At 37.4% G+C, this 23,750-nt stretch overlaps 1 protein-coding gene across 5 annotated transcripts; it reads left to right on the top strand.

Annotated features, from left to right (window-relative positions):
* Positions 1-465: 465 nt before the first annotated feature.
* On the top strand, positions 466-5,099 carry LOC18421710 (PHD finger protein MALE MEIOCYTE DEATH 1). 5 transcript variants are annotated; one of them, XM_020662045.2, is made up of 5 exons: positions 466-527; positions 1,676-1,822; positions 2,205-2,638; positions 3,010-3,256; positions 3,376-5,099. In XM_020662045.2, the coding sequence occupies exons 2-5, from the start codon at positions 1,719-1,721 to the stop codon at positions 4,823-4,825; spliced, it is 2,235 nt and encodes a 744-aa protein (XP_020517704.1). In that variant the 5' UTR covers positions 466-527; positions 1,676-1,718; the 3' UTR covers positions 4,826-5,099. The 5 variants fall into 5 exon arrangements, with proteins under 5 accessions (XP_020517704.1, XP_088720805.1, XP_006826579.2 ...); XM_088864679.1 differs by having other exon boundaries at positions 1,676-2,638; XM_088864681.1 differs by lacking the exon at positions 466-527 and having other exon boundaries at positions 1,586-1,822.
* Positions 5,100-23,750: the final 18,651 nt, after the last annotated feature.

Below are 23,750 nucleotides of genomic sequence, written 5' to 3'. Positions count from 1 at the left end.
TCCAAAAATTTGGGAAGCGCCTAAAGATCACCAGATAATTATATTCAAAAGAAAAAATTTGAATTTTTGAGTTTTTTAAATCCTAGATCTTTCCCTTCAAAATATGGATAGCTTCTATTCAATCTTGAGGTATTATTTTGCCAGCCCATAAAGTGCAATTTGGATAAAAAATTTGCAGCATAGAGGTTATATCCCCAAAAATTTGGGGTCCTAAAAATACTACCGAGGTTTTGTTTTACCTCGTGAGCATGAAATCTTTTGGTGAAATTGATTTTGTACCCCTTCTATTATAAAAAAAGATTTTAACCTTTAAAAAAGTGGATATAGTGATATATTATCATTTCTAAGCTTTCATAATTCTTTGCATTTCTTGAGATTTTAGTTTTATAAGTAGGGGCAGCAATTGTTTTTTAGGCTATCTTAATGGTTTCTACAATTGAAACTCAACTGTGGCTCTACTTTTGTAATAGGGAGTGAATATATGGAAACGTTTATCTAAGTGCGAGGCCCTAAACCGTCAAATTAAGGTGCATATCAAAAATTTCATTAGAAGATGTTTTGATGCAAAATTTTTTTTCAAATTGATTATTTGGACCTCAAGATGCATGGACATGAGAAAAAAATAGATTTCAAGTTTTTGTCATAGTGTATCTTGTTATGCATTTTTGGACGGTCAATTTTCAATATTTTCAAGTTTTCATAGATCTACTCGATCATACTATTTTTTAAGCTTTAAATTGTATAATTAGATATGAAATTAAATTTCAAGGCTATCACACAGATTTCCAGTATCGAAACCACATTTCCATACACTGTGGTGTGCTTCAACTTTAATTGTGCTTCGACTTTGATTGGTTAGAACCTATGCCTTAGGCAAACCGCACTCTTAAAATGTATATACCAAACGTAAACTTAAAAGGATTTTCATCTTTGTTAGATGCCCTCCGTACCCTTGGGAGGAGTTGAGTTTATGACGTAGTGCTGAAAATTGTCAGACCCTAACCAATTAAGCCAAGGTTATTTTCTTGGTTTTTATCTCTTGTTTTTTTTTTTGTGAAAAAAGTTTACCTAAGGTGCAAACTTTATACCATTGAAGTCAGATGTACCTCAAAATTCCTTTAGAAGATAGTATTATGACGTACGAAAACTTTTTAATTCAATCATCATAACCTCAAGATGTATAGATATGAAAAGAAAAACAAATTTCAAAGAATAAAAATATACATATTGTAACAAATTATTTAGATTGTCTACTTTCAAAAAAATTTAATGTTCATAGATTTATTCAATTTGTAATATTTTTGGAATTTTCAATTTCAGAACTAGAGATAACATTGATTTTCAAATTGTCATAAAATTTTCAACACTCCCGACTGGATGCGCATTACTTCTACATTATAGGGGGGCATGTAAGGGTTGCAATGGGCCGGGGAAAACATGGCCTGGCCTGGCCCGATCGAAAATAAAAAAAAAGAACCAAGAACTAAAAAGAAAAGGGGGCCAGGCCAGGCCAAGAACCGGAACCGGCCCTCAAGGGCGAGTACGAAAGTTGAGGAACACATTTGATATAATAAGTCTGAGTGTTCATACGACCATTTTTCGTCGCTTTCGTATGTTGCAGGTTGCGAGCGTTATCTCAACTTTCAACGTCTGAACATGCGATTTGTAATTTCAGGAGTCCTCAAAACGCGACACGTTTCTCGCCGCGGCGAGGCGACATGGAGTCGGGACCCACTGGAAATCTATCTGGTTATGCGTACGGAAGCGTGTACGTCGTTGGAATATTCCAACCACCGAAGGCGATGCAACCCTATGACGTCATGTAAGACCCCCCTCTCTCTCTTCATTTGTCCAAACCTCCCTCTCTCTCTCTCTCTCTCTCTCTATCAATCTTCTTCATCTTTTCTCTCTTTTCATCTTCTCCTTTCTCTCTCCTACCTGCATCATCATCTCTCTCTATCTTTCTTCTCTCTCGTCTGCATCGTCTCTCTCTTCTTCTTCTTTCTTCTCTCTCCAACTTACCCAAAAAAACCTGCATCACCTCCCTCTCTCACTTCATCTTCTTTCTTCTCTCCTACCTGCATCGTCTCTCTCTTCTTCTTTCTCTCCCCTACCTGCATCACCTCCCTCTCTCTCTTCATCTTCTTTCTCTCTCGTATCTGCATCACCTCTCTCTCTCTCTCTCCTGAATTCTTTCCCCCAAGAAACACTGAGGAGGCAAGATTGGGGTCGTCCAGCGTCATGGCCTGCTCAGTGCACAAGCGCTCAGCCTCTGATACCACCTTCACCCTCTCCCCTCTTCCTCTCACCTATGACGACTACAACTGCAACAAGATCCCCAAGACCATGCCAAGGCCCACGCCCACCAAGCCAAAGCCCACTCCCAAGCCCGACAACATCTTCGCCTTCCACTCCTTCGGAGAGCCAGGGCGCCCCGCCTCCTTCTCAGGAGCTTTCCGGGACAACGTGCGTGACTTCTTGGCCCATTGGGCCCAAACCTTGGCCCACGAAGTCGAGGGTAACCCCGCTTGGCTTGTATACTTGGCCCTGTCTCAAGAAACCCTAATCCCTCTCTATGTGGTTGAGGAGCACGTGCGCAATTCCCCCTGGCCCTACTGTGACCATTGTCGTTGTGTAGGTACGTGAAAATTACTCAGAATTATTCTTGTTATTTTCTTTTTGTGTTTAGATCACTGAAAATTAGTCATAATGATTGAATCTGGATTGCATCATAGTTTCAGTACATGGGTCGTAGTTTGCTTTTCCCAGTATCAGTAGGGTTTCATTTTGAATGGCTTTTCTCCCATGAACACCAATGGGCTTCTGTTTCGAATATCATTGAAGTGTATTAGGATTTGATCGTGTATCGGGGTTTTAATAAATTTTGGGGAAATTTATGAAAATACCTATGAAGAATTTACAATTTAATCATATATTTTGATTTAATATATACATGGTCTTAGTGCAAATGGCTAAACTGATGAATAATTCATCTCTCTCTTTCACTAGGTTGGAGCCACCACCTGGTCTCGTGGCGTCGCTACCACTTCATAATCCCTGCCTCCGACCAATCCCACCACCTGCTCCCATCTCGCTTAGTCCTTGGCCGCAGAACCCACCTCCTCCACGGCCTCATCCACTGCAGCGGCTTCGGCCACCTCCTCTCCCTCAATGGCCATGAAAACGGCTCCAAACACCTCTCTGGCCACCACACTATGGGCCTTTGGGATCGCATTTGCTCCATGCTTTGCACCAGGTCTACAACCACACCACTTTTCGAGCAAAGTTTGCCTGAATCTCATCCTTTTCAGGCCAAAATCCCCAGAATCCACTATCTCGGTCTCCTAATCCATGCCTGCTCTTTCTTTTTTACAGGAAGGTGACAGTTGAAGACACAGCGCGCAAGCACTCTATGGAGCTCCGTCTCTTATACAGTGCGGCCTATGGCCACCCATGGTTTTGGAGGTGGGGCTACAGTTTTTTCCATGGAAGCTTTGGCATAACAGAGAACCTCTACTTGATGGCCGTCAAGATCCTGAACCAGCTTCCCCTCCACATGCTTGACCCCGAACACCAAGACCCCCACCTGCATCGAATCTTCGAAGCCTACAATACCACCTGCAACTCAGAGATATCCACTCTGGGCAAGCTCTTGCACACCATGCTCCAGCTTAAGGCCCGCCTCCCTTGGCAAAAGGCAGATGCGGCACCACCCATCACTGGGTCACGACTGGTGACCCCCACAAAGTGCTTGCTAAAGAAGCACCACGATCATAAAGCGGTAGTGGGGGTTGAGGAGTTAGCCGCATCATCGCGGTGCCGGTGGTCACCCAAGCGGTTTGAGGCGGCTGCACACGTTGTGGCCGAGATCTTGGATGCGAGCGGCAGCAGGCGAATGTTGCGCAAGGAGGTACGTGATGCCGCTCGTGGGCGCATCGGGGACACAGGCCTCCTCGACTTCGTGCTCAAGTCTCTCAACAATTGCGCAGTCGGCCCTCACCTCATCCGTCGCACCGTCAACCCCAAAACGAAGGTCTTAGAGTACTCGTTGTTATCCACCACCGAGCGGGACTACTGGGATGGTGAGGCGGCCACAAAAACCGGGAAATATGGGTCAGGAGACCACCCTCAAAACCAGATTCAGGTGGGGAGAAGAAGTGAGATCGAGAGAGATCTGGAATACGTGTACAGGACGGTTTTGGAAGGGGGTTTGGGTGGCAAGGTTGTGGAGGCGGCGAGGCGCGTCGTCCTTGACACGAAGCACCTCACCAAAGAGTGTCCAATCAGGGACGCGGATGAGCAGCTGAGGTTCATGGTGAGTGTGGTGGTGGCCGAGGATGGGGCGGGGATGTTCTCACGGGGGACTCCGCCACCCGAGCTCGTGGTGGTGCCGCTCCATGCCACAGTCGGTGACCTATGTGCCGAGGCGGAGCGTGCTTTCCGCGACACCTACTGCGTCATGGAGGGCTTTGCAGCGGAGGACCTGATCTGGCCTCACGGCCAGGAGGTCAGCGAGTCGGAGCTTCTGTTCGGAGTGGCGGAGTCAGGGATGGGGGTGTGGGTGAGAGGGAGAGGGGCCGAGAGGGGGGAGGCGAGGCTGAGGTACGAAGGTGGGGTGGAGGAGTGGAGGGTGGAGTGCGAGTGCGGTGCGAGGGACGACGATGGGGAGCGGATGGTGGCGTGCGACGTGTGCGAGGTGTGGCAGCACACTCGGTGCCTTGGCATCGCTGACGCCGAGGTGGTACCGCAGCTCTTCTTCTGCGCCAGGTGCGGCTCCGCGCTGCTCCCTCCTGACATGCTCCCTCACGAGCCCTTGACCATGTGATCCTCTGTTTTTCCACTCCACTTTTGTAGTCATTGTTTGAGGGCCAAGGAGCTTGGAGAGTCCTTGGCTTTGTATTTTTAACATTCTTTAAAAAGCCACCCACCCACCCTATTGGCTCATTGTTTTGCAGAGGGTTTGAGTATTATTGGCTCGATGCCTCTTGCCCTCAATTTTGAACCATAACCAACCTATGTGGTGGATATATTTTTTTTTTTTAAGAAAATGTATATGATGGGAGCATTTATTTTTAATACAAGAAGGGCACATTCTATTCTATTCTTTTCTTACATTTTTTTTTTAAAATGGTTGGATGTGACATCGGGTGGATGAAGATATATTTTCAATTGGGCATAAAATTCAAAATAAATTTTTTTGAATGTTGCGATTTGTTTCAATATATTAAATTTTACATTTAATGGCTAAAAATAATTGTGACAGTACTAAAGACAAATAATCCCATAGTGGGTTTTCCCTATTTTTCATCGAATCGAAAGAAGTCTTGTATGGATATTTATATAGGTGTCTTGTGTAGTAACTCTTTGGTGTCTATATTTTGCCCATACATCCGTACTACTTTTATTTATATAGACATAGTTTTAGAAATAATTGCATAGCCTTAAATATAATTTTTAAAAACAATAAATAGAATTCAAAAGTCACAAATATAAAAATTTAAAAATATAAATATATAATAAAAATAAAAATGCATGTTTTATTTCTTTTATTTTCCAGAATGGTGCTCATTTAATGTACGCATTATTTATAGTTGGTTTGATATAACTATTTATTACATTTATCCTTGAAAGTTGTAAGCTCAAATCTCTTCAATAGTAATTTATTTTTAGAAAATAAAATATAAATCATATTTATATTTTATAAGATAAGTATTTAAGTCTGTGAGACTATGCTCACATCTTAGTCCATGTGGGACCATATTTTTTCGATAGATCACGATGAGGATACCAAAGGAATTGCCTTCATTTAATGTTAGTACTTGTTGGCTTCTTGTGAATCCTGTCATTTCTTAAAGTTGTATTTGTAGAGAGTGAAGATTTTCTATTAGTTTGCTATATATGGAAAGTGTATATTTCATATGAAGTTACTCATTGTAATGTATCTTGCTGTGCAAGTTATCTATGTTTTTATTATACATATATGTTGATAATAGTCAATAGGTAAATATTTTCCTTTGCCTTTTTTTATGTTTTTTCTGTGAAGCTTAAATATGATAGAGGGATTGAGTGACATAAAGCGCTACTAGTTGCTCAAGGTTACAAACATGAGTATGGCATAGACTAGGATGAAACATTTGTTCATGTTGCTAAAATGATTACTGTATGTACCATAATTTCCTTCTCAGCTATTCATCAGTGGACTATCTCTCAGATGGATGTGAGGAATGCACATCTTCACGAACATTTGAAAGAGACAACATATATACGACCTCCTCTTGGGTATTGGCATCACAAGTCTATGGTATGTCATTTGAAAAAAAATCCTTGTATGGTTGAAAATAAGCTCCAAGAGATTGGTTTGAATGATTTCGACATGTTATTCTGAACGTTGGGTTGAAACAAAGTGCTCATAACTATTCACTAGTTACGCATCATTGTTCTTCAGGGATGACAATTCTTCTCCTATATGTTGATGATATTCTCATCATAGGAGACAACCTTGATAATATACAACACTTGAAATAGCTTCTCAATCACTCACTCAAAATGAAAGATTTTGGTCCGTTGACTTACTTTCTTGGCATAGAGATTCATTATTTCCCGAATGGATATATAGTTAACCAAAAGAAGTACACCAACGATTTGATCAAATTGACCAACTTTGGTCGGGCCTGAATCTACCTCGCTCGGGCTCCCTCGAGGACCTGGGTTCTATTGACCCCCTCTCGAATAACCGCCTGACCTCACGAGCACGTGTGGACTCGTGTGTCGCGTACGGATAAGTATGTCAAACTATGAGAGGATTTTAAAGGGATGAAGAAATGGACTCAAGCACCTACCTCACCATGGTTTGAGTCTTATTTATAAGTCGAAAAAATAAAAATATTAAAAGATTAATAAAAAAGCAAATAATAAATCAAAAATAATTTCTATAATAAAATGAACACAATTAAATTGATTTGAAGGAAAATGAATCCATATGGTTTAGGAATTCATTCTGCAGTAATGGGGTACTCCACCTTCAACTGTGGACTACAAACCACAGTTGCTTTATCGAACCAAGCTAGTGTTTTTCATGACCCACAGTCAAAGCAGGGGCTGACTAGCGGATCACCAAAGTCTGGTCGATGAGCCAAGGGGTCGCAATCCCAATCGGTGGATTACAGGTCCTCCCCTAAAGACGAGTCAAGACCACCACAACCCGATGTGACCACAATTCTATGATGCATAGAGGTATCTCACGCACATGCATACGTTTCACCCAAAGGTTGATAACTGTCACACCCCAAGAATTTACAGTACTGTTATTCCTGAGATGTGACAGACAAAACATATATACATCTATTGATAGGACAAATTTACAGTGGCGAGGTCTTACAAAGTAAATAAAGAAAGCTAGCATAACAACAGTATCTTTCAAGGTTGATCTTGACTAGCACTCAAAATGAATCCGCAGTTATCCTGAAAAAATGTTTACCATAGTTTGATGAGTTTGGCTACTCAGTAAGTGATCATCATAATCCTAAAAATAATCATATTTTCCAAAATGAGATTTCACAATATTTTCCAAAAATGAGATCTATTAACAGAAATGCATCAACAGTTTCACTTTCAATAAATGCATAATTAAGTATAATCCGAGTAATTGAAATGCTTATAACACTTTTAACGGCAGTACATAAATCAAAGGATTTCACAAAATACCCTACTGGCGTCCCAAGTAGGTCACCTATATACCCCATCAGCGTCCTGATGGGTCCACTTAATCCCTATCGGCGTCCCAGATAGGTCCACTTAATCCCTGCAGGTCCACTTATACCTCACCGGCGTACCGGATGAGTCCACTTAATCCCTACTGGCGTCCCAGATAGGTCCATTTATACCTCACCGGCGAACCGGATGAGTCCACTTGCATACTTAAATTATTTCTAAATCTCTTTAAACATTTGGAAGCAGCAATATCATGTACTCAACATATCACTGAAACCATTAATATGTTTCACTTAAACCATTAATAACAGTCACTCTCTATAATATTTCAAAAATAACCAATCAAATATTTTGGGCTCAAATTTAGAAAGGTAGCAGTTTGTGAAGGCATTCTAGCATAATTGCCAATTTAATATGTATAGAAAAACTCTAACAGAAATTCAAGAATACGGAATTATCACAATTTATGGGATATCAATCCACAAATAAACATTTCACGACAATATTATAATCAATTGCAAAAATGTCAATTTTTAAATAATAAGGCAGTCATTTGCACATGAATTTTTCAATGTCTAAATATTCAAAACAGTAGAAGGAAATATCACAATTTATTTATTTTTACTAAAAGCAGAAATATCACATTTATTTCTAACAATAAACAAGAAAAATAAATAATTTTAATTTTCTAATTTACAACATTCAAAATTTCTAACATAGATAAAATATCACAATTTTTATCAAAAAGATTATTTTTCAAGATAATGAGGTCACGTGCGTATAAAATTTATCGCGCCTAAAACTCATGATAATAAGCAGAAATAATTATTTCATTTTATTTTTAAAAAGAATGGATTATTTTTCGAGACAATGAGGTCACTTACACACAAAACTGATAAAATAAAGATCCTAGACGGAAATATCACTATTTATTAAAAATGACTATTTTTCAGAAAGACGATGTCACTTACTCACAAATGTTTGAGAGGGAGCTTCCGATAAAAAATTCGGTTCGAGAGAGGAGTTCACTGTGTTTCGACCAGAGAGAGAGAGATCTCAAAATTTTCTAGGGTGGGAGTGCTCACCTCCCCTATTTAAATTATTATAACGTATTATTATAATATTTTATTACGCTCTACCTCATACCTGAGGTGTCGCGTTAAGCGTATGCTTTTAACATACGAAAACCACGTCAGCTAAAGGACGTGGCCAGCAGTAAGCAGCAACTGCAAAGGCTGCAAACAAAAGCAGCAGCAAAAGTTTAAACCAAGTAAAAAGTTTTGAAAATAGTGATGGTCCCCAAGGACCATCACACTCAATCAGACCATCACCTATTTAAAAGCATCTTTTCTCCTTTTTTTTTTTGAAATTTTAGGATTGTTACATTCTTCCCCCCTTAAAGAAATTTAGTTCTCTAAATTTGTGTACCTGATTACTGAAAAAGATAGGGGTATTTTCTCTGATTTCGTCTTCTCGTTCCCAAGTCGACTCCTCTCTTGAATGGTACTGCCATAATACACGGACCAAAGGAATTTCCTTATTACGCAACACTTGCACCCTTCTATCCAGTATCAAAATTGGCTGCTCATTGAAGGATAGGTCCTTCCTGATCGGTAAAGGTTCATATTTTAAGATATGGGATGGGTCGGGCTGATATTTTCGTAGTGAAGATACATGAAAGACATTATGGACATTTGCCAATTCGGGTGGTAAGGCAAGTCTATAAGCGACACCTCCGATTCTTTCCAGGATTTCAAATGGTCCGATGTAACGTGGGCTCAACTTTCCTTTCTTGTCGAATCTCATAATGCCTTTTATTGGTGAGATTTTTAGGAAAACTCGATCACCTTCCTCAAATTCAAGATTTCTCATTCGATTATCGACATAACTCTTTTGCCGACACTGAGCTATCCTGAGCCTTTCACGAATTAATGCTATTTTATCTGTGGTTATCTAGACAATTTCTGACCCCAAAAGCTTTCTTTCACCAACCTCGTCCCAATATATGGGTGACCTGCATTTCCTTCCATACAGGGCTTCATATGGTGCCATCTGAATACTGGCTTGGAAGCTATTATTATAAGCAAACTGAATCAGGGGTAAATGGTCATCCCAGCTTCCTGTAAGGTCAATAACACAGCCCCTCAGCATATCTTCCAAGGTTTGGATGGTCCTCTCCGATTGTCCATCAGTTTGGGGGTGAAAGGCAGTACTAAAGGTGAGTCTCGTCTCCAGGGCTGACTGTAGTCTAGCCCAAAATTTAGAAGTAAACCGAGTATCCCTATCCGATACAATACTGACAGGAACTCCATACAACCGCACTATTTCCTTAATGTACAACTGAGCCAGTCGATCCAAAGTGTACGTCGTGCGAATCGGTAGAAAGTGGGCAGCTTTGGTTAACCTGTCCACAATGACCCAAATGCTATCATGTCCTGAATTTGTTCTAGGCAAGCCAGAGACAAAATCCATAGAGATGTGCTCCCACTTCCATTCTGGCACCGGTAAAGGCTGCAACAACCCAACGGGCCTTTGATGTTCAGCTTTTACTTGCTGGCATGTTAGGCATTTAGATCCAAATAGTGCTACCTCTTTTTTCATATTATTCCACCAAAAGCTTTTTTTCAGGTCCTGATACATTTTAATACTTCCGGGATGTATTGTATAACGAGAATGATGTGCTTCTTTTAAGATAGCTTTCTTTACACTCTCATCATTCGGGACACAAACCCGACTTTTGAATCTTAGCAAATCCTCACTACATATAGAGAATTCATCTCTCTTTCCTTGCTTCACCTCTTTTATAATTGTTATAAGCTGAGGGTCTTTCTTTTGTGCCAATCGAATCTGTTGGATTAATTGGGGTTCCGCCTTAATATTGGCAATCATATTTACCACACCATTAATGGACGGAGTTGGATGCCAATCCACTATTTCCTCTAACAATCGCATTTCTTGGATCATTAGATGAGCTAAGACTCCCGTAGATTTTCTACTTAGAGCGTCGGCCACGACGTTAGCTTTTCCTGAATGATAATGGATTATACAATCATAATCTTTTAAGAAATCCATCCATCTTATCTGCCGCATATTTAAATCCTTCTGAGAGAAAAGGTATTTCAAACTCTTATGATTCGTGTATATTACGAATTGCTCACCATATAGATAATGCCTCCATATTTTCAAAGCGAATACTATTGCAGCTAGCTCCAAATCATGAATTGGATATTTTTTTCTCATATTCTTTCAACTGTCTGGATGCATATGCCACTACTTTCCCATATTGCATTAATACACAGCCCAAACCTTTATGTGAAGCATCACTATAAATCACAAATCCCCCATTCCCCTCAGGAATAGTTAAAATATGTGCTGAAGTTAATCGAACTTTTAGTTCTTGAAAACTCTCCTCACATTCACTTGTCCACTCAAATTTGACATTTTTCTGTGTCAATCGAGTCAATGGGGTTGCGATTCGAGAAAATCCTTCTACAAATTTTCTGTAATATTCTACCAATCCCAAAAAGCTTCGAACTTCAATCACATTACTTGGTTATTTCCAATTAACAACGGCTTCAACCTTTGAAGGATCAACTGATAGACCTTCCTTTGATATAACATGTCCTAAAAATGTCACTTGTTCAAGCCAAAATTCACATTTACTAAGTTTGGCATACAATTTATTTTCTCTTAATATTTGCAATACCGTTCTTACATGCTGCTCATGTTCCTTCTGATTCTTGAAACAAATTAAAATATCATCGATGAATACCACAATAAATTTATCCAAAAAGTGCCTAAAAATTCGATTCATCAAATCCATAAATACAGCCGGTGCATTGGTTAATCCAAAAGGCATGACTAAAAATTCATAATGGCCATACATTGTTCTAAAAGCTGTCTTGGGAATATCTTCACTTTTAATCTTAAGCTGATGGTATCCAGATCTAAGATCAATTTTTGAAAACACTTGTGATCCTTGAAATTGATCAAATAAATCATCAATTCTAGGTAATGGATACTTATTTTTCACTGTCACTTGGTTCAACTGTCTATAATCAATACACAATCTCATAGTCCCATCTTTCTTTTTGACAAACAGTACTGGAGCACCCCAAGGTGACACACTGGACCTGATAAAACCTTTATCTAATAATTCTTCCAATTGTTGTTTCAGTTCTTTAAGTTCTGCAGGAGCCATTCTGTAAGGTGCCTTAGAAATTGGTGTTACCCCTGGCAATAATTCAATGGAGAATTCAATTTCCCTGTCAAGCGGTAATCCTGACAATTCTTCTAGAAAAACGTCGGGAAATTCTCAGATAATCGGAGTGATATCCAAATTTATTTCTTCCTACCTATCTTCTTTGATATAGGCAAGAAAGCCTTGACACTCTTTTCGAAGGAGGCGATTAGCTCGAATACAAGAGATTAAATATGATGGGGAGTCTTCTTTGACGCCATTGAAGTAAAATACTGGTTGATTCGGAATATTAAAGGTAACAATTTTCTTATAACAATCAATACTTGCATGGTATGCAGAAAGCCAATACATGCCTAAGATTACATCAAAATCTTGAATTTCCAGGAGTATTAAATCAACCAACAGTTCCTTTTCTTCTATCTTTATTACACATGATTTGTACACTATATTTGTGTTAATTGAATCTCCCATCGGTGTGGCTACCTCTAGAATGTATTCTAATTGTTTTGGTTCTACCTTTAAGTGGCATGCAAAGTGTTGTGACACAAATGAATGAGTAGATCCAGGATCAATCAAAATATGAGCTACTTTTTGGAAGATAGTAAGAGTACCTTGGATTACTGATTTTGAGGCCTTAGCGTCTTGCTCGGTAATCGCAAATACTCTTCCCTTCATCTGAGGCTTTGGAGCTATCTCTCCCTGCTTTGGAAGCTGTTGTGTCTGTAAGCTAGGACATTGTCTAATCTGGTGTCTCAATTTTCCACACTTAAAACAGGCCCCAGTATTCCAATAACAAGGGCTTGATCCATGATTTTTCCCACATTTTCTACATGGTTCTATTGGGCTTTGAAATGGCGAGGGCCTTGGCTTCTTGTTTGGCCTTTCAAACTGTTGTCGATTAGATGATGTAGGTCTAACATGACTGTTCTGATTTTTCGTCTTTTGGTAATCTTCAAAATCTTTTTCGACAATTTGGGCACGATCCACTATTTCAGCATAAGTTCTTAATTTCAAGACTGATATTCTGCTTTTAATAGCTGGCCTGAGACCCCTTTCAAATTTCTTCACCTTTCTTGCCTCATTGTTAATCATATGTGGTGCAAACCTGGCCAATTCAGTAAACTTGGCCTCGTACTGTGCTACTGTCCTATTTCCTTGGATTAATTCTAGAAATTCCATTTCTTTTTGGTCTCGAATAAAATCTGGGAAATACTTTTCATTAAATGCCTCTAGAAGTACTTCCCAAGTCAAGGTTTTATTTTCTTTGACCAATACTCCTTTTGCCATTCGCCACCAGTGTTGTGCCTCACCTTCTAACATAAAAACTGCCAAGGCCAGCTTCCTATCATCAGGACATTCCATAACCTCGAATATTTTTTCAAATTGCATAATCCATCCCTCGGCTTCCAGTGGGTTTACAGCACCCTTAAAAGAAGGTGAGTTTAATTTCTTAAATTGCTCGATATTACTCGCACCATTTCCTGTAACTGACTGCCTGGGTGGATTGTTGTTTTCCATCAGATGTTGCATTAGAGTAACCATATTTTCCAAGGCTTTGTGAATTCCTTCCATATTAGCCTCAGCTATTCTGGATCTTGACGTTGTCCCGGTCTGTACACACAATAAATGTGATTTTAAGTACATTCTTTTTAAATTTCCTATAGATCTTAACCTATTGCTCTGATACCATAATTGTCACACCCCAAGAATTTACTGTACTGTTATTCCTGAGATGTGACAGACAAAACATATATACATCTATTGATAGGACAAATTTACAGTGGCAAGGTCTTACAAAGTAAATAAAGAAAGCTAGCACAACAACAGTATCTTCCAAGGTTGATCTTGACTAGCACTCAAAATGAATCCGCAGTTATCCTGAAAAAATGTTTACCATAGTTTGATGAGTTTGGCTACTCAGTAAGTGATCATTATAATCCTAAAAATAATCATGATTGAAAGATATCAATATTTTTCAAAATGAGATCTATTAACAGAAATGCATCAACAGTTTCACTTTCAATAAATGCATAATTAAGTATAATCCGAGTAATTGAAATGCTTATAACACTTTTAACGGCAGTACATAATTCAAAGGATTTCACAAAATACCCTACTGGCGTCCCAAGTAGGTCACCTATATACCCCATCAGCGTCCTGATGGGTCCACTTAATCCCTATCGGCGTCCCAGATAGGTCCACTTAATCCTTGCAGGTCCACTTATACCTCACCGGCGTACCGGATGAGTCCACTTAATCCCTACCAGCGTCCCAGATAGGTCCACTTATACCTCACCGGCGAACCGGATGAGTCCACTTGCATACTTAAATTATTTCTAAATCTCTTTTAACATTTGGAAGCAGCAATATCACGTACTCAACATATCACTGAAACCATTAATATGAATTTCACTTAAACCATTAATAACAGTCAGTCTCTATAATATTTCAAAAATAACCAATCAAATATTTTGGGCTCAAATTTAGAAAGGTAGCAGTTTGTGAAGGCATTCTAGCATAATTGCCAATTTAATATGTATAGAAAAACTTTCACAGAAATCAAGAATACGGAATTATCAATATTTATGGGATATCAATCCACAAATAAACATTTCACAACAATATTATAATCAATTGCAAAAATGTCAAATTTTAAATAATAAGGCAGTCATTTGCACATGAATTTTTCAATGTCTAAATATTCAAAACAGTAGAAGGAAATATCACAATTTATTTATTTTTACTAAAAGCAGAAATATCACATTTATTTCTAACAATAAACAAGAAAAATAAATAATTTTATTTTTCTAATTTACAGCATTCAAAATTTCTAACATAGATAAAATATCACAATTTTTATCAAAAAGATTATTTTTCAAGATAATGAGGTCACGTGCGTATAAAATTTATCGCGCCTAAAATTCATGATAATAAGCAGAAATAATTATTTCATTTTATTTTTAAAAAGAATGGATTATTTTTCGAGACAATGAGGTCACTTACACACAAAACTGATAAAATAAAGATCCTAGACGGAAATATCACTATTTATTAAAAATAGACTATTTTTCAGAAAGACGATGTCACTTACTCACAAATGTTTGAGAGGGAGCTTCCGATAAAAAATTTGGTTCGAGAGAGGAGTTCACTGTGTTTCTACCAGAGAGAGAGAGATCTCAAAATTTTCTAGGGTGGGAGTGCTCACCTCCCCTATTTAAATTATTATAACGTATTATTATAATATTTTATTACGCTCTACCTCATACCTGAGGTGTCGCGTTAAGCGTCTGCTTTTAACATACGAAAACCACATCCGCTAAAGGACGTGGCCAGCAGCAAGCAGTAACTGCAAAGGCTGCAAACAAAAGCAGCAACAAAAGTTTAAACCAAGTAAAATTTTTTGAAAATAGTGATGGTCCCCAAGGACCATCATACTCAATCAGACCATCACCTATTTAAAAGCATCTTTTCTCCCTTTTTTTTTTTTTTTTTTGAAATTTTAGGATTGTTACAATAACTGACTTTTCCGAACGATCTATCGATATGCATGCCGTGTGATGGATTATATATGAGGTTTTGGCCCTTGTCTCTGTAGGCGTACCATCACACACAAGGGTCACATAGTCCCTCGGCTCACTCATCTAAGCAAAAGCTCTAACCTCATTAAGGGATAACCCAGAACCCTTCTCGGATTATTCTCTATACCCAGGTACCTTGGGTTTTCCAACCGACCAGCCTAGATCGTCAAGCACAGTCCGGTATCAGCAAAAATCATTTACTTAGTATGGTCCTCAAGGGACCACACTCCCACTGAGTTTATGTTCTGCTACAATAAATGTCATTAGGCCTTTAAAGGCCACATACACCCAACATCTTCCACTTGGCCTTTGAATGCCTTACATTCTCTCTTCCTTACTTTCTCTCATCCCTATCTCTCTCACATGTCTTACAAAAGCATTAGGGACAACTCCTTTAGTCAGAGGGTCTGCAATCATCAAATCTGTAGATATGTAGCGGATCTTGATCTCTTTCAATCTTACCTCATTTCTCAGATATAACTTATTTTTCATGACAGATGGAGGTGGTCATATCCTCTTATTGTTCAAGTTTGGAAGTGGCCAATCCCGCACAAGGTATAGATTTTTGTATGGTTGGCATCATAGAATAAGATTTTAACAATTGACAACCTTCTTAATAGAGGTAAAATTCTGCCAAATATTTACCTCTTATATAAGAAAGATGGGGAGTCGGTTAACCATTTGCTGCTTCATTGCCCCTTTGTCTCTATGTTGTGGAGTTGGTTACATAATATGGTTGGTATGTCACTTCCATTACCTCAAGGTGTGTTGGGCATTGTCCATCAGTTCACCCCTATATTTTTGGCTAAAGTGGGTAGGGCGATTCAAAAAATTGTTGTAGGATCGATCTTGTGGGAAATATTGAAGGAAATGAATAGAAGGACCTTTGAAGGGACTGTGTTCCCTTTGGATAAAGTAATTCATTTGGTCAAGTTGTCTATATGGTCAAGTCTATCGGTTTCTAAGGAAGGTTGGGGTATTTCAAAAATGGATGTAATGATGAATCTTACTAATTTGTTTTCTCTTGGTATGCCGTGATGTAAGCCTAAAGGAATTTGGGTTAAGACGCCAATAGGATGCATTAAACTGAATTTTGATGGGAGTTCTCTTGGAAACCCAGGCCCTGCTGGGATTGGAGGAGTCTTCCAAGATTCTAATGGTAATGTTTTATTTTCTTTTGCGGGCCCTATTAGTGTGGCTACGGCTAATTCGGCAGAATTACTTGCGTTGCTTAAAGGTTTGGAGATCTTTAGAGAGAGGTATTTTGGAGCCTATTTGCTTAATTGAAGGGGATTTTTTGAATGTTATCCACTGGTGTCGAAAGGAGCAATTGGTCCCATGGGAACTTCGGTCTCCTTGGTTGAGGACTTTGGACCTTTCTTCTTTTATTTTTGTCTCATTTTCCCATGTTTATCGTGAAGCTAATGGTATCGCTGATATGTTAGCAAAGGGCGGTGTGCCGCTTGCTTCTCTTTGTATTGCCGATGACGTAATCTCTCTTTTGTGATTAATAAAGTTTGATGGATGTCTTTCAAAAAAAAAATTGCTTACAAGAAGCACTTTTCCAAAACTTGAAATCTATTTTTTTCCCATAACTATGCATCTTGAAAAAATTGCTTACAAGAAGCACTTTTCCAAAACTTGAAATCTATTTTTTTCCCATAACTATGCATCTTGATATCAAGATGATCAATTTGAAGACATTTGAGCATCACAACAACCTCTTCTAGTGAAATGTTTGAGGTGGGCTCTAATTTAATTGTTTAGAGCCTCGGCTTCATATAAATTTTTTCATAATAAAAAATAATATTAACTACATAATAGTTTTATCAATATAATATATCTATTATGAGAGAGAGAGAGAGAGAGAGAGGTGCTCCCTTAGATTTTGATGATGAGGGTAGGGAGATAAGGGAATGACGGCGTCGGAGAGAAAAGGCACGGCGAGAAGTGATGTGGGATAAAAGTGGGTGGAAAGAGAAAAGGGGGATTGAAAATGAAATAAGGTTTTTTTTTTTTTTTGGCAATTAAAGGGGGTTAAAAACAAAAATGTGTGGTTTGTATAGAGCCAAGGCTCTAAACAATCAAAGTAGAGCCCATCTTCCAATAGTGTTGAGAAATGTGGTTTTCAATACTGAAAATATTTGTGATAGCCTTAAAGTATATTTTCATCGATAATTATAAAATTTAAAACTTCAAATATAGTGTAGATCGAGAATATCTATGAAAACCTTGAAAACTTACCATTCAAAAATGCATTAAAAGATGCACTATTTTCTAAATTTGAAATCCATCTTTTTCTTATGTCCATGTATTTCGATGTCGAGGTGATCAATTTGAGGATATTTAGGCATCAAAACAATCTCTTCTAGTAAAATTTTTGTGGTGGGCTCTAATTTGATTGTTTATAGCCTCGGCTCTATATAAACTTTTTTCAATAAAAAAAATGGAGTGTATACTATAAGATTATTTACCTTAAATATAAGGAGGTCGCAATTACTTGTAACCATCGGATGCGAGATATGATAGTTTAGATGTATCACAAAGTTTTAGAAAAAAAAAATTAAATTTTGAACTTTCAATGGAATTGATGAAGCCACCAAATTTCACATCCAATATTTAAGATTAATTGTTATTAATTTGTACCAAAGGTAAATGATGACAATGTATACTTTTCCAATAAAAAAAAAGTTGGGAAGTATGAGAGTAGGGGGTGAGATAAAATGGCTTTTTAAAAAAAATTAATGTCGCCCAATATTTAAAACATTGGATGGGATAGATTAATACTAATTTTGAGGTTTAGAACAAAATTTTCTTTACTTTTAATTGACATTAGGATATACACGAAAGGTTTTGGTGCTTAGGCATGTCAAAGTATTTTATTTTTCTCCAACCAAGCCATATGCTATCCTAAAATAAATCTTTACAAACCAATTTTGAGAAAAAACATATTTTTTACCATAAACCGAAAGCTTTTAAATTAATGCCAATTTTAGGGATTAGCACGAAATTTTCCCCATTTTTTATAGATATTAGGATGTACACGAAAGCTTTTGGTGCTTTGGCGCACATAATCAAATATCAGAATATTTTATTTCTCTCCAACCAAGCAATATTCTAACCTAAAACAAATCTTTACAAACCAGTCTCAAGAAATTTTATTTTTTTGTTATAAAAACTTTTAAACAAATATTTCCAACTCATGATCAATTGTCTTTCGAAGGGCATATTTGAATTAAATAAAAAAAGAATTAGTAGGAATGCTGAATAGTTGATCTCTTCTAGGTATTAGGATAAATTCTCATACAACAACATTCAAAAGAACTTGGTGTAGCACCAATAGACGATAAAATGAGAAACAATAGAGTTAAGTTGGGTTGTACAAAGAAAAGATACGGGAACTAATGGCCTTATTGAAAGTATGACCCATAATAGAAGAAAATAAAAGATCATGATTTTTATAGCCGACCTCAAATAGTTTAGAAAAAAAACTCCAATGATAATGAAGAAGAAGTAATTGGCATCTCAAGTAAACCTCGTCTTTTGGGGGAAGCGGGCGGGGGGGGGGGGGGGGGGGGGGGGGGTAAATCTCATGAGCAGATGCCGATTTAACCTTGAAAACAAAAGAGGGTATCTCCTTCGATGTGGGACAACATCGGCTCAAGGTCTTTATATTTGGCTGAAGTAAATAAATTAGAAGACAAAAAATGTTAGCTTATTTAATTCTTTCTTAGGAAGATAAATAAAAAATTATATTTGAATTTGGCCTTTTTGTAGGACTTTATTTTTATTTTATTTGTCAGATTAACAAATGGAAAAGGTTTATGTACTTCCTCTACAGCATAGAAGATCCATGCTTCCCCTACCATTCAACCATCCAATTTGATCAACCATCCAATTTGATCAAGAGAGCCACTCACCGTTTAATCTTAGATCCGACGTCTCAAAGTATTTTATTTTTATTTTTTATTTATACAAATTATATAAAATTAAATTTGGTACGTGCCATCTTCTCATTGGATCGAACCTATAAAAAATATTAAAAATAATTTTTCGATAAAATATAATGACCAAAATACCCCTTGAAACTTTCAAGGGTATTTTAGCCATTTTATTTAATTGAAAAAAAGTTTTTTTTTTTATTTTTTTTCTAGTGCGAGTTTAATAGTGGATTGGACGTATAAAATTTGGTGTCAAAATAGTTTTTAGAAAAAAAATTAAAATAAAATAGTTTAGAGACGTGACATTGTGATAGACGCAATCTTAGCCGTCCATTCAGAATGGACGGTTGGATAAGGAGAAGTATATAAGTTTTATGTTGTAAGAGAAGCATAGAATGCATGGCTTTAACAAATCGTGATGAAGTTTGAGATGTTGCTTTTGATTTTGTCTTTCTAGTTCATTATAAGAAAAACTTTCTACTTTTCTAGCACTTATGAAAAGAGGACCTTAAAGGATCACCACTAAATTTTGACACAGATATCTAGAAAAGTTATCACATTATGTGTGGGACTTGGGTGAATGGGTTTATTGATAACTTTTTCTAGAGATCTTTGTCAAAATTTAATGCTAATTGTTTGGGGTTCTACTCACATAGGTATGAGAGAATCACATAGTATTATTCCTCTAATAATAATAATAATAATAAAACCAAATAAAATGGGGTAAAAAATGAAAACAAAAAGCCAAAGAACATAGTTGTGAAACCAGCAAACGAAAAGCCGAAGAAAATTCGATAAAAAAACTAAAACTCAAGCAAAATTGGGCAAAAATCACTAACAAAAAACCATAGAATATTGAAAATTTGTAAACAAAAACCAAAAGAAAAAAGTGTTAAAAAAAAAATTCCAAAGAAAAAAGACTGAAAAAGTAAACAAGAAACCCAATTGCACGTTGTGCATGGAGATCATTGTTGTAAACGAAAACCCAACTGTTACCAAAAGAACATAGTTGAGCACGGAGATCATGAAGACGACATGTTACGGATCTTTCCACCTTCAATTGCAGGTTCTCAAGAGAAAAAATGGCTGCAAAAAAAGTTAGAAGAGGAGGATGAACCAGAAAAAAGGGCTGGAAAAATATGGTGATTTTTATGACCTTCTCCCAAGCCATAGATAAATTGTAGGCGATTATCGAGAATCGGACTTCAATGGCTTCAGAGATCTGAGCCTTTCTTTTACACAGGGCTTAGACCCTAATACAACAGGATGTTGGAGGAGCAGAGGAAGTGAAGAGATTGACGAGAGAGAGAGAGGGCATCTCGACTTGATCCTCTCAAACATGGTTCACTAACTTCTATAATCAAAATTATATTTAATCCTATAATATCCCGAATGAATGGCTGAGATGGGCCCAATTACAATGTCACACCCATAAATTGATTTTTTTTTTTTTTTAAAGAACATTTTGTCACCATATTTTGAGTGTCCACTCTTCTCTTAAACTCGCACCTGAAAAATATTTTAAAAAATATTATCAATAAAATAAAATGACCTAATTACCTCTAATTGTTTCAGGGGTAATTTGGTCATTTTATTTTATTGGGGATACATTTTTTATTCTTATTTCTTAGGTGAGACCCATTGAGATGATGGCAAGTACCAAATTTTATATTTATATATTTTGTATAAAAAATTAAAAATAAAATATTCTAAGGCGTCGATGGATCTAGATCAAACGGTAAGTGGCTCACATGATTTAAACTGGATGGCTGATTTTCGAGGGGCATATATAATTTCAGTGGCTCACGTGATCGAAATTGGATGGCTAATTTTGGGGCTATAATTTCTAGATAGTGTGGGAAGTATAGAAACTGTTCCCTATCAAAGCTTTTGAAACAAAAGTCTAAATTACTTGATGGCACTTGAATTTTAAATGATTCACCAATTTCACATGTAATTTCTACTACTATTTTGTCGAGAATAATTTTTTAAATTTTGTATGTGCGAGTTTAAGAGAAGAGCATATGCAAAAAATTTAGTATCAAAATATTTTGTAAATAAAATAAAATAAAAATAAAACAATATAGAGACATGACATTGTAATTAACTCCATCTCGATTGTTCATTCAGATCGGAAATTAAGGAAAGTATAGCAAGCTTGCCCTTTCTTTTATTTTTCTTACAATTTTTATTTATCATAAAATGAACATAACAAAACTACAAAAGACAAAGGCGAAATACGAACACGATCGGCCTGAGCCCCTTCTTTTGCTAACGAATTTGCTCTATCATTGGCCTTCATGTAAACTTGGTGAAAAGCAACCACCTAACTCCGACAGATGTCCATCATTTCTATCCAATACTTTCTCAAACTCGAAGGCCCTTCCAATCTCACAGCACCAATTAATGACACTAAGCGCAACACCGTCCACCATCCAGCCCATATTGGCACAACGATCTAAAATTTAGACCATGTAACACATTTCACACCTCGGCACAATTTTTTGTTGCTATACCACATGGATCAAAAAAAGGAGAAGATCTCCGCACTTAAAAAATCCCTGACCACTCCATCAAAACCGGTGGTACTGAGTTTTTCAAGGAGTTACCATCGAAATTTAGCTTAACACATCCATGAAAAAACTAGTGACTGGGGCCGTCCTCCTCTGCCTTTACCAATAAATTCGGCTTGATCAACACCATATTTATCAATGAATACTACCATCCAAAGCTGCTTTCCACCCGCAATCGACCTCCACTACAACTTAGATTTAAGGCCAGGTTATCCAACTTAATCTAACAGATCCTTAACCCCACTTCCACCTTAGGAGTGCATACTTTGTCCCAACTCACCAAATGATATTTTTTTTTTGAGAAAATCACAAAAAAAACCCTAAAATACACTATCTATGTAACTTACCCTCATCCAAACCTTTCCTCTCACTTTTTTCCCCACAACAACCTTTCATCACAAAAAATACTCCAAGGTAAAAAGTTGTTATTTTTTGGACGGAAATATCCTTTCCGTACAAAAAAAAGTTAATTGACAATCCCAAGTAGCATATTGTCGGAGTGACCTATTCAACCGCCGGAGCGTTGTGGCTCCAGAAGGTGTACTGCCGGAGCGTATCTTCGTAATGCCAAAGCGCATTGTCTTCGTTGCCAGAGCGACCTATTCAACTGCCGGAGAGTTGTGGCTCCAGAAGGTGTACTGTCAAAGCGAGTCTTTGCATTGCTAGAGCACATGTCTTCATTGCCAAAGTGACCTATTCAACCGCCGGAGCGCTGTGGCTCCAGAAGGTGTATTGCTGGAGCGAGTCTTTGTATGGCCGGAGCGTATTCTTTTCATTATCGAAGTGTTTTATTGGACTGCCGGAGCAAGGAGAGAGGCGTGGGTAAACGCACGAGGAGAGAGAGGTGGGGGTAGTTTAGGGGAGTATTTTATTGGACTGCCGGAGCAAGGAGAGAGAGGTGTGGGTAAACGCACGAGGAGAGAGAGGTGGGGGTAGTTTAGTCTCTCCTTTTTTTTGGATTGGGGGGTTATTTACGAGAAAATATGGTTGTGAGGAAAAAAGTGAGAGAAAAGATTAGCTGGGGGATAGGTTGCATAAATAGTGTATTTTGGGGTTTTTTTTTGTAATTTTTCTTTTCTTTTTTCTATAAAAAATGAGAAAGAAATGCAGTTTCAAACTATAATAGTGAAATTGATATTCTTTTAAAAGTACATTAAAAAAAAAAATCATGGCCACCTGAAATTATATAGGAGTTTATGTGGATAATCCTTTTCTCCTTATGTGCCCCTCACTTTCTTTGGAAATTTCACAAAGGAAAGCAAGATCCTCAATTTCCCCTAGTTCTTCACTTTCATGTGGAATCCTCTATCATGGGTCATGGAGGCAGCGGCTTTCATCGAAATTGTTATTTCATATGGAGGGGTACGCTGATTGGCCATATGGAAAACTTATCCAGATCATTGGATCTGCTAGATCTGGCATTAAATTTTTTTAAAAAAAACCTCTAAATTTTTTTTAAAATCTACTTTTGTAGGTGTACGAAAAAGATAAAGCTACCAAAATGTGGCACCTATAATAAATAGTAATATAAGTGGAATTCCAATATTTTGATCTTTAATGGGCGGTTCAAAATACATGTCACTATATCAATTTTGATCTTTTTTATAGAAATCAGATTAAGATTAAATTTTGGGTGTATATACTTGACACCATCGTGCATCGTATAAAAATATATAAAATAATACTTTCAATAATTTAGAATAACCAAATTACCACCATCAATTTTCAAAGATATTTTTATCATTTT

The sequence above is a fragment of the Amborella trichopoda genome, chromosome 4, assembly GCF_054954075.1.
Source record: "Amborella trichopoda isolate Santa Cruz 75 chromosome 4, AtrichopodaSantaCruz75HAP2 v2.0, whole genome shotgun sequence".
NCBI classification, from domain to species: domain Eukaryota; kingdom Viridiplantae; phylum Streptophyta; class Magnoliopsida; order Amborellales; family Amborellaceae; genus Amborella; species Amborella trichopoda.
Note: the sequence above shows the minus strand (reverse complement) of the source record. Positions and strands in the feature narration are given on the sequence as shown.

Excerpts from the sequence above, each read along its gene's own strand:
- LOC18421710 (XM_006826516.3), top strand. The coding sequence starts at position 1,657 with ATGCGATTTGTAATTTCAGGAGTCCTCAAAACGCGACACGTTTCTCGC. Across the intron at positions 2,639-3,009 it reads TGACCATTGTCGTTGTGTAG|GTTGGAGCCACCACCTGGTC; the intron begins GTACGTGAAAAT and ends CTCTTTCACTAG. Across the intron at positions 3,257-3,375 it reads TGCTCCATGCTTTGCACCAG|GAAGGTGACAGTTGAAGACA; the intron begins GTCTACAACCAC and ends TCTTTTTTACAG.